Source organism: Nylanderia fulva, unplaced genomic scaffold (assembly GCF_048542155.1).
Source record: "Nylanderia fulva isolate GAGA-0341 unplaced genomic scaffold, ASM4854215v1 Scaffold32, whole genome shotgun sequence".
In the NCBI taxonomy this organism is placed as follows: domain Eukaryota; kingdom Metazoa; phylum Arthropoda; class Insecta; order Hymenoptera; family Formicidae; genus Nylanderia; species Nylanderia fulva.
In genome coordinates, this window is record NW_028190390.1 from 1,232,002 (window position 1) to 1,250,004 (window position 18,003).

General features: G+C 32.6%; 2 protein-coding genes across 9 annotated transcripts in view; both read right to left on the reverse strand.

Moving 5' to 3' along the window:
* Positions 1-2,153: 2,153 nt before the first annotated feature.
* LOC114939395 (uncharacterized) lies at positions 2,154-7,705 on the reverse strand. Its single transcript, XM_029313689.2, is given in 5 exon segments — positions 2,154-2,368; positions 3,239-3,555; positions 3,557-3,899; positions 6,589-6,910; positions 7,593-7,705. Coding segments are annotated over 5 exon segments (1,122 nt in total). The 5' UTR covers positions 7,669-7,705; the 3' UTR covers positions 2,154-2,304.
* Positions 7,706-8,997: 1,292 nt separating this feature from the next.
* ERR (estrogen-related receptor) overlaps positions 8,998-18,003 on the reverse strand; it is a 37,185-nt gene continuing 28,179 nt past the window's right edge. For 3 of the 8 annotated variants that reach the window (XM_085484853.1, XM_029313645.2, XM_029313648.2), the window contains exons 2-9: positions 17,207-17,353; positions 16,066-16,179; positions 15,841-15,970; positions 15,378-15,599; positions 15,209-15,244; positions 14,842-15,009; positions 14,539-14,741; positions 8,998-13,670 (exon numbers count right to left, since the gene is read on the reverse strand). In XM_085484853.1, the coding sequence (XP_085340979.1) occupies positions 13,332-13,670; positions 14,539-14,741; positions 14,842-15,009; positions 15,209-15,244; positions 15,378-15,599; positions 15,841-15,970; positions 16,066-16,179; positions 17,207-17,347 (1,353 nt within the window). In that variant the 5' untranslated portion in view covers positions 17,348-17,353 and the 3' untranslated portion in view covers positions 8,998-13,331. The remainder of the gene's footprint in view (positions 13,671-14,538; positions 14,742-14,841; positions 15,010-15,208; positions 15,245-15,377; positions 15,600-15,840; positions 15,971-16,065; positions 16,180-17,206; positions 17,354-18,003) is intronic. The other 5 variants (XM_029313646.2, XM_029313647.2, XM_029313653.2 and 2 more) reach the window with 5 other exon arrangements.

Consider the following 18,003-nt stretch of genomic DNA (forward strand, 5'->3'; position numbering starts at 1 on the left):
CGTTATATAAGCGTTTCAAAAACGTTCAAACTTCAATGTTCATAAAACATGTGAATGTCCATCTATAGTCAAACGTTATAATACTGTATCATTCATTATTGAGGTTTATTCGCAATAGAGTTTTAAAAGATTGCAAATTTAATTGGGCACATCAATATTCTTTGTGTACTAAAAAATATAAACACTCACAATTCTTCGAGTGATACAAGTCTTTGGATTTTTACTATTCTCCTCGTTAAAGGAACAAACCATTTGCAGGTTAACAAACGATAAAACGTTTGTTAAACGTTTACATAACGTTAATGTGTTAGTGGGGTGATTTCTATTTCCAGATCTGGCAATCCAAGTGACAAACTGACGTCATCAAACGTTAAAATGACGTTTCTAGGAAATTAGGTTACGTTATTGTTACCCTACTAACACATTAACGTTTTATAAGCGTTTCAGGAACGTTCAAACTTCAATGTTCATAAAACATGTGAATGTCCATCTATAGTCAAACGTTATAATACTGTATCATTCATTATTGAGGTTTATTCGCAATAGAGTTTTAAAAGATTGCAAATTTAATTGGGCACATCAATATTCTTTGTGTACTAAAAAATATAAAGACTCATAATTCTTTGAGTGATACAGTCTTTGGATTTTTACTGTTTTCATCGTTAAAGGAACAGACCATTTGTGTGTGTGTGCAGGTTAACAAACGATAAAACGTTTGTTAAACGTTTACATAACGTTAATGTATTAGTGGGGTGATTTCTATTTCCAGATCTGGCAATCCAAGTGACAAGCTGACATCATCAAACGTTAAAATAATGTTTCTGAGAAATTAAATTACGTTGCTACCGAAGCGACTTTTCTCCGCCAAAAGAGCGGCCATTGATACGGAATATTTGTATAATGATGTGTCCCATCCATTGCATCCATCGTATAAATTCCGATCCTTATGGAGCTGCGAATTCTTCCACGTGCAACACGTGCGAGATAGACGACGATATATTTTCCGGATATCGAGAATAGATATATTGAACCGTCGTGGCGCAATCGTACGTGCCGTCTTCGGTTGAACGTGTTTTCTTCGGGAACAACAGGTTTACAGAAGGGAAACGCATTCGAGACGGTAAAGTAAACGAGATCCCGCCGTTACACGATTTACATTACGCAAATATAGGGTTTAAACAGAATTTATGAAAAAAAAAAACAATTATCAGACATATGATTAAATCGCTCAATTGTTGTCAATTGCATGGGAAGATATATCGTATTAGTTACCATATAATTAAATTTTAGATATCCCTATAGTATACTCGAAATTTAATTGCCATGTTTAAATTTTAACTCTCTATGGTAATTAATATTTAATTTTCACTATAATTTATTAACGGGAAATTCCCTATTAAACTATATAGCTTAAAAATATTAATTAAAATATTAATTGCATGACTATATAGCTTAAAAATATTAATTAAAATATTTAATTGTCATGTTTAAATTTTAATTTTCTATGGCAACTAATATTTTTAATTATAATTCGGGAATTCCCTGTTAAATTGTGCTTAAAAATATTAATTATTTAGGTAATTAAATTTTAGATGAGGAACAATTATACACATAATCGCTCAATTGTTGCCAATTGCATGGAAAAATATTAGTTAGTATAGCTAAATTTTAGGTATTCCTATATGCCATACTTGAAATTCGATCAATTGCCATGTTTAAATTTTAACTTTCTATGGTATCTTTAATTTAATTAACTCTATGGTAATTTTAAATAATACTTTTAACTATAATATTTTCAATAAGGAATTCCTATTAAATTGTGCTTAAAAACATTAATTGAATTTTAAATGTTATAGGGATATCTACAATTTATCTAACTAATATTATTTTTTGTTTGACAATTGACAACAATTGAATAATTGAATTATGCCTCACGTGCTGGAATATTGTTATTTTGCATCCATGTTTTTTGGGCATTCGATAATAAAATAATATAATAATCAAATTAATTGTTTCGGTAAAAACGCGCGGAAGCAGGGCAAAAATAATTCATCATATATCGATTTATACCTGGTGTGCGAAATCGACGTACAAAAATTGTTTCAAACCGTTTCGTGCAAATGTCGCTCGCTACGAGAATAACGCCAGAAAGATATATTGAAAGATCAATTTTATTGAGATTTGCCGCAAAATATGTGCAAGCGTTGTCCGTTTAGCGAAGCTCGGGGCCCGTCAGATAATAAAATCGTGGAAGGACGTTTGTGCGCAAAATGCAGAAATGACGTATATTGTATTTCTTCTCGGTCATCCTGTCACTTTTTTCCCTTCGCGTTCGATCGCGATGTTATTTCTGTCGCTCGTATATTTTCTGAAAATAAATAGAAGAGAAAATGGTTACTTGAAAAATTCTATCCGAGTGAGTAACTTATTTCCAAATTGTTTTAGATTTATGTACAGGCCGGATGAATAACCTTATCAATTATTCTGTTGTTAATGGATCAAAATTTTGTGTCACATAATTCGATTCAAAGAGACTCTAAAATGATTATATTTTTTTTTAAATTAAAGATAGAAATTGCAAAAAATAAAATTGATAAAAAAATGTACTATCATCTCAAGAATATTTTTCAGCCATATACGACAAAAAAATTTCGATCGTCTATTATTAACAGAATAATTTAAGATAATCACATTACGCGTTCACCCTGTTTATAGAAAAAAAATTGAAAATTATGTCTCACACATTTGACGAAGTTCTTCGCACTACTATTTTGCGAAACGTATATAATTTCGACTTTTTAAATTAACCTTTCTATCAATGAACGGATATCCAGGTATCCAAAGTAACTTTAAATATTAAAAATCGGAATTTTTTTTTATATAAAACACAAAGAATTTTGAATTCAGAAATCTCCTAAAATATATAATAAAAATTAGTAAATTAATTAACTGATTTCGATTAAAAATTTTAATAAAGCGTTAAATTGTTAATTAAATTTTTAAATAGTGATATATTTAAAAAAATAAAATAGTAATATGTTGTAAATAATATATTATAATTTATAATACCTTATTCTCGATTAATATTAATTTTTTGACAGAAATCAGCTAATAACTGTCAAAAGATATCGCAACGCATCGAAAACATCCAGTTTGCACTCAGATATCCATATATTGTTAAAAAATTGATTGACAGAAGGATTAAGAAAAATTTCTCGTGAGAGAAAAAATCACTTACTTCATCATCGCTTCATTTTTCTCGACACCATAAAATTGCCTCAAGTTCTCGTTAACATTGACATCCGATTTCGCGCGTTTTCGCGACTTCCGAAGACTCGTCCTGAATCTGTTCGATCCCCACATCCGATAAGCTCGTTTAGCAAAGGGTGCGTCCGTGGAAAACGCCGAAGCGTACCTCCAGAACTCATTCGTCGGCGACGATATCCTGGTGCGATATCCCTCGTAATCGTCGATCTCGTTTTCTCTCGGAGCCGCGCGCTCGCTATACTTGGCCTTATTCTTCAAGAACTCGAAAACCTGGCCGCGATTTGGTTGCCCTGCGCGCGATGTCATTCAAAGATTGCTTCAAACAATTATCGAGTATTTTAAAGGTGAAATTTCTCGGGATGAGGGAAGTATTTTCCGGACGATTCGAGGTAAGATCGGTCGGCGATTGAGTGACATTTTCATATTTCAATCTGATCTCGAAAGGAACGACGCTGGAGCTCGAGCAGTTCTTTACGGTCGTGGTGTCGGTTCTCGTGGTGCTCGAATCATAAGGATCGACATTGTTATTAAAAGTCTCATTTATCCAACTGATATTCGAAGGTAGCAGTTTGCTGGTGTCATCCGCTGCCGATGATAGGGCTGTCTTCTTCGTTTCTTTCATCGGAGACTTGCTGAAATCATATTAACGTATTGGCGTCAATTATTTTCGCATTAACAGTTTTCTTGGCCGAATTAAGAGAGCTCGACCAAAATAATATGATTCATACACTTTTATAATACTTTAAACTCGATTAAACTCGATACTATCCCAGATTAATATTTTTTGACAGTTATCAGCTGATTTCTGTCAAAAAACTAATACTAATCGAGAATAAGGTATTATAACATTATTTACAAAACATATTACTATATTTTAATTTTTTCAACATATCACTATATTTAAAAATTCAATGAACAAATTAACGCTTTATTAAAATTTTTAACAAAAATCAGCTGATTAAAGCGTTAATTTGCAAATTAAATTATTTTAAAATATAATATATGTATTTAAATAATATATTATAATACTTTAAACTCAAATACTTTATATTTTTGACAGTTATCAGCTGATTTCTGTTAAAATACTAATTGAGAATAAAGTATTATAACATATATTATTTATAACATATTACTATTTTAATTTTTTTCATGTTACTTTAAAATATAATTAGCAAATTAACACTTTATTAATAGTTTTGACAGAAATCAGATTAAATGCAAATTAAATGTCATTTGCAAATTAAATTTTAAAATAATATGTTACAAAAATTAAAATAATTAAAAAAGTTACAATTAATAATAATTAAAAAATTAAAATAATTAACTTTTACAATTCGAGCCTTGACAGATATTAACACAGCTAAGAAAAATAAGAAAATGACAAAAAAAAATCTGCTAAAGTAAAACAAGACAGATGATAGAGGATATCTTGAAAAACTTGGTGGATCTAAGACCCCAGCGATCCGATAAATTCATCATCCAGAACTTCTCTCTCTCTCTCTTTCTCTCTCTTAGCTTAAATCCTAACTTAAATAGACGCGAAACGTGTATTGGACTAAGTTCGAGGGAGTTTGATTACAAGGGAACGTGTCTCCGACTGCACTTACCTTCGGCAAATAAGCTACTGCTGAATTGTTAAAGCTCATTTTCAAAGAATCACGCGATTCTCGCACTCACCAAGTTTTCACGAAACTTTCGTCACGCTCGGCAAATCAAATATTTAGAGAACGTATATGTCACTTTAACTATATTTCGCCGAAACACGCTATAATCGCTCGCGACAGGAGTCACTAATTATTTGGGCTAATTGTTGAAGACAAGTGTTACAATTGTATTGCAATATATAAAATATTGTATATATATATAGAGTGTAAATGAAAAAAAACATATGTACACCCATCAAATTCTCTGACCAATTTGAAGACGATTTTTTATCAACGAAAATGTCGAAGGAGATCATCATTTTTGCATATGTATTCCTCATTTTTGCCATCCTATATTTTTATAACTAAGTCTTAAATTAAAATTCTATTAAAGCAAACTGAAATTAACTGAAAAATGTTTTGTTAATATTTTAACGTTATAATTTTAGTTTGCGAGAACCCCTTCTTTTTTTCATCATATATAGTTTGAAAATTATTGGTGCCTCGACATTTCGACTGAGGAAAAATCATCTCCAAATTAATCAGAGAATTTGATAATGTGAGTCATATATTTTTGAGTTGCATTTTATATATATATTATAATATTGCTGTAAAATGAAGTATATAGCTGTCTTGAAAAAAAAGAGACACGAATTTTTATCGAAATTTACCTATTTTTCTCTATTAAAAGATATATTCCTTTAACCTTTCTGTCAATATATAATTTTTTAATCAATGCATAAATATTCGGGTACCAACTTTTTTTTGACATATTGCACAATTTTTTTATAACTTTTTTATATCTTTATTAATTGAAAACGTCCACCGCGGCAAGAGAGGCACTATTGAAGCAAAACAAATATGGCCACCGTAAATATACAACATAACAATAAAAGTTTTAAGTGTAAAAATAAATTTTTTTAATAAAAAAGATGTCATTACGGCTAGATATAAACTCTGTGATTATACAAAAGTTACGCCTTCATCAAGGAATATGATCAAAGACCAGAATATTATAAATTCCGATATGATTATTAATGTGTGGTGTAACTGTGAAAAGTCAAGAAAGAATAGATTTATACTTTTTACATCTACAAATAAGTGCTTTGATATCAGAATCTCATGTGATGAATGGAACATTATTAATTAATTTTTCAAAATAATATTAACAAGATAATGTTAGGTTAGATGTATATTCGCGACGGCCATTTATGATAGTTCACGCGACCACCACTAGTATCATTGAATTTTTTAAGCCCCGAATATCTTAATAAATTTTTTTTGTATCTTTTAGGAAGTTTCCGAATACAAAGGCTTTGTATTTTATTTTAGGTGGAGAAAATGTCCAACATACATTTTTAATACATTATTTCCCAGGTAGCAAGCTGACGTCAAATTAAACGTCAAAATGACGTCATTTTATTTTCGCATTAACAGTTTTCTTGGCCGAATTAAGAAAGCTCGACCAAAATAATATGATTCATACACTTTTATAATACTTTAAACTCGATTAAACTTGATACTATCCCAGATTAATATTTTTTGACAGTTATCAGCTGATTTCTGTCAAAAAACGTCAAAATGACGTCATTTTGACGTTTAATATGACGTCAGCTTGCTACCTGTGTTAAAGTTGGATATCTGATCATTATTGACAGGAGGGTTTAAGAAGACTTACTTTTGCATCGCATCAGAATCCGTTGCTTCGAAATGTTCCTCCATTTGATAATAAGCGATTATCAAGATACGCATCAGCCGGACGAGTTTACGTTTGATGATCGAGCCTTCGGGCTGAGCATCTCGAAGCAGCAGCATCCTGGACCAGTCGGACTTCAGGGTGCCAAAGGGCAAAGCGGAGGTCGGACACTTGAATCCAGCGGCCATTATTTTCACAGTAGACACATCCGTGAGATTTAATTTCGACAGATGATTCTCGATCTCGTCGACATCGAACCGAACCAAATCCGAGCAGCGATCGGAAAAGCTATCGACACATCCCGCTACAAAGGGAGGAAAAATTAATTCCGGATTCCAATTTGTTTCCTCTTGTGCACACAAACCGTTTTAAATCCTAATAACTATTTCCCAAAACTAGAAAGCTATAAAATCTCGAAAATATTCAACCCAGGTAGCAAGCTGAAATTATATTATTTTATTAATATTGTTTTTATTATTTTATTCTAATTATATTATTTACGATATTATTATCGTAATTTTAAAATTTTTCTGTTCTATAAATACATTATAAAAATATTTTTTCCCGAAAATATATCATATATCAGTGATTAAAGATTAATCGAATTAACAGCGAATTGAAGAATTTACTTCTGTCTTCCCAGGTAGCAAGCTGACGTCATTCAACGTCAAAATGACATCATCAACGTCAAAATGACGTCATTTTGACGTTTAATGACGTCAGCTTGATACCTGGGAAGACAGAAGTAAATTCTTCAATTCGCTGTTAATTCGATTAATCTTTAATCATTGATATATGATATATTTTCGGGAAAAAATATTTTTATATATTTATAGAACAGAAAAATTTCGAAATTACGATAATAATATCGTAAATAATATAATTAGAATAAAATAATAAAAACAATATTATTAACATAATATAATTAAAAACTGACGAGGAAAAAACAAAGGCGTATATAAAACGAAATATATACACATACGCACCGTTAATAAAAATAATCGTCGAGCAGAGAAAGAGAGGAATGCGCAGCAAAATGAACGATGGCACTTGTCGCGACATTTTTGCGGACTGATTCGCATATATGAGCGACGGATTCGTATATATTCCGTTTCGTTAAGATCGGCACATTTTTTAAACACACGTTAGCAAGATTGTTAGCGCGCTCGCGCGCTTGTGAAATAATTATATAAGACAATTCTTCGCTTCTTTCCTCTATGTAAAGCGAGAACGCTGATACACACTTGATCCAGAGTGCGAGATTGCATTAGATAACATCCGGAAATGCAAGTCTTCTCGACGCCTTTATTATGCGCAAATAAATAATTTAGTATATATTTACAAAATCGTTAAGTAATTATATAATCATTCAAATAAATTATTCGAATAATGTTCTCTCTTAAAATTAAATAAAAATGTCAATGATTGAAACGATGACTTATTTGATTGAAGATCAATGAATATTTTACTCACTGCAAGATTTGATTAAAAAATCAGCATAATCATATATATTTGTAGTTTTCAAAATTATTTCTAATTATTTTTAATTATATTTTTTTCGAGAGAAGCCTCACATAAACATATTTAAAAAGAAACACTTTAACTAATATTCAAAAATTTAAATTGTGACTTGTGATAAATTTAAAGAATAAACAACTTGTAACATATATATGTATAAAATCGTAATATATTTTATTATATAATCGTTAAAATATCTAATCTCAAACATCCAAGAAATTATTCGAATAAAACATTCCCTTTAAACTTAATCAATGAAAATATCACTGATTGGAGCACTGTAATGAATATTTTGCTCATTGCAAGATTTCACTGAAAAATCAGCATAATTGTACATATTTGCAAGATAAGCTTTTAAGGCTCTTTTTATTCTTATTTTAAATTATTTTTCTTTCGCACATATCTGAAAAAGGAACACGTATTTAAAAATTCAGGATAATATTTATATTATATTTTTTACTCTTAAAATATAATAAATTCAAAAAATGAACGAAACTGTTGATCCCAAAACATCCAGTTATTTTTTAACAAAATAAATTGCTATAAATTTATTTCATATACAATATTATAATGAAAAGGCGCTTTTTAAAATATCATTAAAGCCATTAATTCTTGCAACGAGATTTGCAGCGCTATATTTATATCTGAAACGCATTCAATGATAATAATTAATTCTATTTAAGAGAACGAAGAAGTGTCGAGGTAAAATTGTGAAAATAAAGTTCGCTAATATTGAATGAGGAATGAAATTTTGTATTAAGAATTTTTCAATATTACAAAATAAAAAAAATTCTCTTAAATCTTTGTGTACGCTAAATGAATAAAAAAAAAAGTACATGGACAATTAAAGGAATAATAAAAAAAGAGACGCCATTACCGAGGTAGTTCCATACAGCGTATCTTTTGTCGATTTATTTTCTGCATCTCGTTGTAAATATCATCATCTTAATTATCACACACATACACATACACACATTCTCTCTTTCTCTCTCACACAAACTATTTTAATCACGAAATTCCACGATGCGCCTCTCTCTCTATCGTGTCGCATCAATAACACTGATGCTGCTAGTATCTTCTCTTTTGATCTCGCCAGCGTTTTTATAGGTACACCAAATACTCCTTTCGCATTTGTAATTCCGCGCACATATATAAAAATTATACATAGCGAGAATCTACCACAAGTGACATAATTACAAAGTAACTACGTACATATTTATAATTATCGTAGAAGCAGCATATCTTTCTCTCTCTCTTCTTACACATAAGATTTACATCAACGGACTTGAGGCAGTAAAGCGAGAATTTATTCAAGACGCGAGCCTGGACGAAAAAAAAAATTATATTGATTTTATAATACATTAATTAAAGAGAGACGGTTCGCGTTTGACCAAAATAATTTTTTACATCAAACAATCACCAATGATTTGTTCTCGCCGTATCTTCGTAAAAAAATCACATCTTTATACAATAAAATATAATACATTTTTCCCTCGCGATGACGTAAATCAGAGAATAAATCGTATTATCATAGAGAAACTGGTACAATCATCGTCGTTATACGCAAATGCTAAGAAACGATTGTTCGCAATTCTTATTATTCTCTGGATGCCAGAAAAAGAGAGAATCTATATCACATCCGCACATAAAGTATATTCTTTTTTTCCACGAAGAGAAATTTTCACTACGTTTTTTTTTCTCGAGTAAACTTTTTTTTACATAACGATAAATTACACGTAGCCTTAACCATCCTCTAATTACGAGAGATTTCTCGACAAGAATAGATATACAATATATATGTGTGTGTATATATAACAAATCTCTATCTTCTCGATCTGATTCACGAAACAAGCTGGAAATTTTGAAGATCTTTTGCAAAAGTCATTCGATGATTTGAAAGCATCGTCCCACTAATATTAGCATAATGATTATTAATTCTTTTGTATTACACGTGCAGGCAAAGTGGCACTTTCGGTGCGTGTTTTCTGTGCGGAAAGCGGCCGATTTCCCCCACCGCCATCTAGCGGCGACGCGGTGAGTGAATAAGCCGCATTCAAAGCCATTATCTACGGCTCAGCCGCGTTAAAAGTCATTGTATACGGCTGAAGCCGTAGGAAATGTATTGAACACGGCTATTCCCCCACCGTGCCGCGGCAAGATGGCGGCGTGCGATCGGCCGCCTCGCGCACAGAAAACGCGCAGAAAAAGCCACTTTGCCTGCACTTGTAATACAAAATAGTATGTGTATCACGTGCGGATTGACAACTGTCAACTTTCCGCACTTGATACACAATATACTATTGTTGCCATTTAATTTTATCTCTTTCTCTTCCACATAAAATGTCATCCCTTCACTTTTTGTGTGTAAATACACACACACATATCGCACACACACACTCTCTCTCTCCATTTTCTTTCCCGTATTAAAACTATTTTATTTATCGCTACTATTTATTTATATAATATATTTGACAAATATACTCGCACACACGCGCTTAACTATTTGTATGTGTCTAGATTTTCTTTTTGTATCGTGTGTTTGCTTGTTCGCAACCCTGAGACTACGATTCTACCGCCACGGCGAATCGGTGTGATTATTAATTATATGTACAAAGAAAATGCTCGAAAAAGTATGAAAACCTCATAATTCAGGGGTGAAAAGGTCAAGTTGCATAAAAATACCTGACGTGATTTCTTCTCCGTTCTTTTTCATCCTCCTTCGATGCAAAAGTATTTGCTCCAACAATTACACATGTAATCAGCTTGAAAATTTTGGAAGAGGGTTGATTACATAATTCACGTGAAATAGCAAGAGTCGATCGGGAATAATTTGTTTTCGAGAAAAAAATAGGATCGTAGTTTAATTTAGGTAATTCTTTCTTGAACAAAATTGTTGACGTAGAGAGAATTTTTTCGCTCAAAGACGGAAAGAAAGACAGAAAGAAAGACGTCCTCGTAAGAGTCTTAAACGGAAGATATAACGATCGCAAGGGGATGACGTCATCCTCTTCTCGTTAAAAGGACAAAATGAACTGCGTATTACCTCGGTCTCTTTATTGCACTCTATATCTTACGATGGAAGTACGAGGCCTACACGGTTTCTCACTATATCAAGATATCATGTACAATAAATCATCAATGAATTTCGATTTGACAGTTTAATCCCTTTTAATCCTAAGAAATTATATATAAATTATATATATATATATATATGTAGGTATATATATATATATAAATCAAAATATAAATAGAAAAGAAATGATGTATATATATAAATCAAAGAGAATGAAAAAATAAAGAGAAATTCGATTTCGAATGAGCGCCTTTTTTGTGGTTCTCCTCTTTTAGTTTTTAATTTCAACTAAAATAATTCTATTCTTTTTCGGCTGATAGAGAGTGATAAATGGAAGATTGAAATTGATTTAAACCGTGATAACCTCGCACAATATGGTCATCACAAATAAAAGCTCTCATAAAACTTACTCACACATATATATATGGCTCTCGTTCCTTTCTTAAAAATTCTCTACCGTGAAAGGCATATGTAATATTACGCTCGGGTGATGTTAACCCAAAGTTGATATTATGCAGACAAAATGCTTGCTAATTTTCGTATAACAATGTAATATAATTAGTAATATAATTAGAGGTAATATTTATATATAAAGATCCCTGAATATTATATATAATAAAATAATGATAACATAGTAATATTAATCGCATATTTTAATATAATAATAATGATCGCAATAATATGTATATATGTGTATATATATGTGTGTTGTATGTTTGTGATCGTAAAAATAATATTAATATAATTATATTAGAAATAATATATTTTCTTGCTCTTTCTCTCTTTTGTGTGGCACGGGCAGACAACTTTTTTCCTTAACAATTGGGTGAACATTTCTACCGCTTCTTACAAAATCGCGGTAATATGGCAATAATCTGACCAATATACATAATCCATCCTCAAGATTAAGATACATTTCTGATAAAAATTCCGAATTGCGTTATAAGCGGTATGATGTTATCCTGCGGACTTAGGGAGGGAACAATTCGGCCATTTTATCGTCATCTTGTCTTCTGCTCGCATTTCTCTTCACACTCGTTAATACTATTCTACAAAGATACATTCTAAGCTAATGTACAAAAATGTGTGTATTTCTACATCGCTATAACTATGGATGTTCAATACAATTATCACAAAAAACATCTTGATTAAGGTTACTCGATTCTTTTTCACATTTAAATTATATCATTATATAATTACAAACGTGCTAAACGCGTAAACGACACAATGTACATCGCTTTCTCCGCCGGGATACATTGAAAGAAAAAAAGTACAATAATCGAAAGAACAGTAAAATCAAGAGAAAATTCATCGTACGATAACAATAATTTTGATTGTTGATTCTTCTAAAGTATTCTCACTCTCGAAATATCAGCAAAATCAGTACAATACATTAAACACCCACAGTTACCTACAACTTATCCGATGTTTCTACAATTCGGTGTTGCGATCATGACAATCAAAACAGAAACTTTGACATTTTTCACGATAAAACTACTGGTTTTCGCACACGTCTATTCTAAGATGAGTACTTTGAAAAAAGTCTTCTCGCATCTCTTGTACTGCATATTTCTATACATAAAAGTTACATCTTTCTTTCGTTCTATCTTTCTTTTTGTACCTGTAAATGGGGTACTCGAAAAGGAAAGTTTGGATACTTCAAACAAAGACGTCTGCGTGGGACGATTCGCGAGTCGCGATGATCGCCGGAGACAGATTGGCCGAACCTCCTCACTTTCAAACATCCTTTACGTACGCGAAAGAAAAGGCTAAAGATTCGTGAGTCCGTTAGAAAATAAAAGGTATCGTAGAAAGACCGATAAAACTTCCTTTCTTTTTTCCTTTCACGCACTATCACTCATTATCGACACCAAAAACGCTCTCGTATTTCGATAACGATGTACAATGATGACGACGACGATGATGATGATGGATGATAATAATGATAATAATAATAATATTAATAATAATAATAATAATAATAATAATAATAATAATGATAATAATAATAATAATAATAATAATAATAATAATAATAATAATAATAATAATAATCACGTTAATGATGAAGAGACATCTCCCCAACTTTCGGTAGACAACGCGTGACCAGGTGCCGAATAATCGAGTCATTATTTCATCGGTTACAAACGTTCTCGAGCATCTCTTCGAACAGCTTGTTCATCGATACCTTGTTCAATCTGTACGCGGTGGACCAAAATCGTCTGACAATCCCGTCGGCCTGTCTAAGACTGGGCAACACTAGGAACATGTTCTGGGTGGCGCGGAGAGCCTGGCCCGGCCTCACCGCGGCCACACAATCCGACAGAGAATTCAAGATGGAATCACGGAAACGGTAAAGCGCTTGCGGCTCCTCGCATCTGGCATCGCTGTTCGCTAGGATCAGTGCCTTCAGAACGTAGTACTCCTCCCGCGAGATATTTAATCGCTGCATTCTATCGACGATTTGAATACACTGTTTCAAAGAAAGAGAGATCGATTCGATTAAAAGACAAATCATTAATCTATTCTATTTTAGCATACAGGGTGCCCCATAAGAAATCAGCTGTCGTTTTTTAATGCATGCAGTTATTGAGAAAACAAAAATTGCGTTGAAAAGAGGAAAGTCTACAGTCTTTAATGGATATAAATAAAATGTTTGTAATACTTTTAATATATATATTTTATATATTTGATAATATTTTAAATATTTTATTAAAAAAAGGTAATGAAAAAAATGCTAATAATCACATATGTAAACTAATGATAAATATTTTCCAAGTGCTGCCTGCATTAAAAAATGACAGCTATGTATAATTCTATGAGATATATTTTTTTAAGTTATCTTAAAGTGCTCCGCACTAATCTTATGTGAAAGGAACTTCGATTAAATCAGCTGGTTTTATAATATAAGCTGTAGCTTATAATCTGCTAAACAAAAGATGCAATAGCCTCAAAGCTAAATAATGAACAATTATTGAGTTACAACCAGTGAAACAGCTCACAATGCCTGAGTTTTTCATGTTTAACTGATTGTAAATCAGTAATTGTCTATTATTTAGCTTTTACAGTCAGTCAAACACGAAAACCTCAGATTCTGCGAGTTGTTTGACTGGCTATAGCTCAGTAACTGTTCATTATTTAGCTTTGAGGCTATTACATCTTTTATTTAACAAGTCATAAGCATTTTTTTCATTACTTTTTTTCAATAAAATAATAACTTCTATTTCTTCAGTAGCGTATTAAATCATTTTAAATACAACGAGTGCATTTATTTCTATAACTGAAGAATTAATAGACATGAGATGCGATAGGGCAATAAAATTGTGTCAAAAATAACGTACGTGTGTGTAGAGCTCCATACAGTGGCATTCGCGCGCGAGTCTTTCATCTAACGTAAAATCTTGCGCAAACCTCAATCTGCCATTACTCGACAGGCTTCGCCACGCCAGAGTGAAAGTTAATATCTCGGCCCAAGTACTCTGCAGAAGCCGCATTTGATCATTTAACGCTAAACTGCTGAATCCTGGGATTTGTTTGGCCCAACCTGGCGAAAGGAAGAAACATTGAGCATCCGTTGAATATCGAATATTGAAATTCGAAGGAACAGGTAAAGACTAGTGCATAAATACGCGGCCAATGCTCACCGATTATGCCAACCAATTCTCGATCATAAAGATCCGACAATTGTCCCAGAATCTTCTGCTCTGTCTCCTGCGTGTTGTGTATGCTGCATACTTGAAGCATGTCCGGTTCGCAGGCCGCTAAGGCTTCGACCAACTTGTTATCTGCAAAAGACGAGACACGACGTGTCTCTTTATTTAAACTGCCCTAAGGCAAGGCGTTAAATTAATTAATCAATATTAATCATTAACGTTGCGAAAACTGAATTTCATAAATTTTCGACAAATCAGAAGCGAATAAAAATGATAAAAAATTGAAATAAATTGGAGACTGAAAAAAGGACTAAAATTGCGAGAAAAAAAGACACGACTTGACGGTACATTAGCTTACTTATCGTTTCGGTAGGACCTCCCGACGCAACGTTAGCTTGAAACATTGAATAATTCAGTTGTTAGCATCTTCCAAAGAGAAATAATCTCTCTCTACGCTTTCTAATATTTATATTTAAAAATCGCTGCGAAATACACGCGACAAATTGTACAAGTATGAGGCAAAGTACCCTCTAGCGTGGCACTCTTGACCGGCGTGTAAGGATCCGCGGATCTTCTGTACTTTTGCCGGCCGCCTCTGACACGATCCAATCGTACGCCCTCCTTCAGCATTCCTTGCCGCAAACATTTCTGAAATCTGCACGCCTGACATGCCTTCCGTCTTCGTTTGTTTATCTCGCACTCGCCGTTCGCCGGACAAGTGTATTCGATGTTTCCTGTAAAATTACTGGCTATTTTATCGTAATATACGCGGTCCTGCCCCAGATAGCACCAATCAAGTGTCCGAAATGTCATCGCCGCGCTATATACGTCCAAAATATATGCCGCCTATTATATATGCATATATATGTATGTATATACATACATTCAAATTGCATTACGATCGAAAGTGCACCCAAGTAAAAGTCCTTGGTGCTATCTGGACGAATGATTGCGGCCTCTGTTACGGAAATCGATACGGAGTCCGCTTACCTTGTATAGTTCTCTTGAAGAAAGCCTTGCACGCCTCGCACGAGGCGACCCCGTAGTGAAAACCGCTCGCGACGTCGCCGCAAACCAGGCAGAGTCTCCTGGGTATCATATCCTCCTCCTTAACGCCGTCCTATAAAAACGACACAGCGGTTTATCATATATGTAAATCATCCTTGATCGTAAACTCGCGGTTATCGCTCAAATGCACTTTCGCGATTTACGCACATCTGGAGTGCCAAGTGGCTGCGTTGTCGAGGAACAATGATGCATCTCCGGACTCTCCGGGCTGCCGCTGTTGCCACCATAATCCGGCTGGATGTCCAGTTTTGTGCATATTGACTGAAAAAATATATATTAATAAATATATTAATATAATAATTAATTAATTTAAATATATTAATATATTAATAAAAAAATATATATTAATATATATATTTATATAAATATATATTAAAAATATATTTGTATTTTAATTAATATATTTATATTTTATAATATATACTAAATATTAAATATATTAAAAATTATATAAAAAATATGTATTATATTACATATAGGATGTCCCGAAATTCGCGAATCACATGGCACATTTCTGAAATTATTTGGAGACAATCTTTCCCCTCGACGAAAATATCGAAGGTCAACATTTTGCCATCATGTATCTTTGTAACTAATTGTAAGCCTTAAATTAAAATTTTATTAAAGTAAACTCTATTTAAAATTAATTAAAAAAATTTGATTCTGAGTTAATATTGTTTTATTTCCACAAGGTTTAGTTTGCAAAAAAACCCTTTATTTACAATCGTTTACAACTCAAAATAATTGATGCCTCGACATTTTTGCTGAGAATAAATCGTCTCCAGATAACTTGAGGAATCTTCTAAACAGGTGATTCGCGAATTTCAGGGGATATATATATATATATATATATATATATATATATATATTTATATATATAATATATTGTAAATATACATATATGTAATTATAAATAAAGAAAATTTATGGAATACATTTTATAAAAAGATGTATGTATATTTATAATATAAAAAATATAGTAAAAAAAATATATATAGCTATATAATTATATACATAATTATTTACATATATTTAATTATATAGAAAAATAATGCTAAATAGTAGCTAAAAAAATTTGAAGTTTTGAAGAAGCTTCCACAAAAATATTTTCGGGTCCTTCCTCTCGCAGGAAGAAATCGGTACTAATCTTTAATTTACGTAAGCTAAATAAATTCTAATTAACATTACGACGATAAGAACAGAACACCCTGTCCATCTGGCACCGAGAACCGATTGATGAAATATTAAAGAGGTGAAGGGGGGAGAGTTCTCTTAACAATTTCAATACCTCCTGTTGTTGAAGAGTCGTGGTTGGCGAGCATACTTGATAATTTTGCGTGGGCGTCGTTGGGTTATCGATTTCCTGCTTGATGTTGGGCATCGTCCTGTTATTCCCGATCATGCTTTCCGTGGTAGCGTCAGACATCATACAGACCTGCCAAAAGAAACACAAATGATAATCATCGAGAGATAACGTATCATTATATATCTTTACGATCATTTATTAATATCTGCTATCGCGATTGTAAGAACAAAAAAAAAGACGCGCAGCGGGATTCTTTTTTAAATACGAGAGGCCTCGCGATTGCACCTTTTTTTCGCGCCTGCTATATTTAAGTCACAGCCAACGCCTTGAGCATCATTTTTAGAATTGACTTCACGAGGGAATTCGCAGTGTAACATCAATCCTGGACTCTCCCGCGCGCGAAGATCGGAGAAATATTTTCCTCGATCGCGGACAAAGCGCGAATCTTCCGAAATTCTCGCGCGCAAAAGCCGGAGAATCCGGAGAATTCGTGGGAAAATGTAAGAGGAACCCCGTCTCTCTCCAAAGAAGCTCTCTTTCTCGAATATACAGTATTCTCTTAAGTATAATACAATCCTATGCGCAGGATTTGACGATTACTTCAACCGGTTGTTGAAGATATCGGTGATCAACTTTCGCGCGAAAATACAAATTGATTTCCGCCTTTGTTTACTTCATCGAAGATATACTCTGACGAATTTCTTACACAGTAGGAAAATTGGTGTTTTCTTGCTGAAAACGGTCCCCGTTAAAGTTTTGTGTTAAATATTTCACACGTT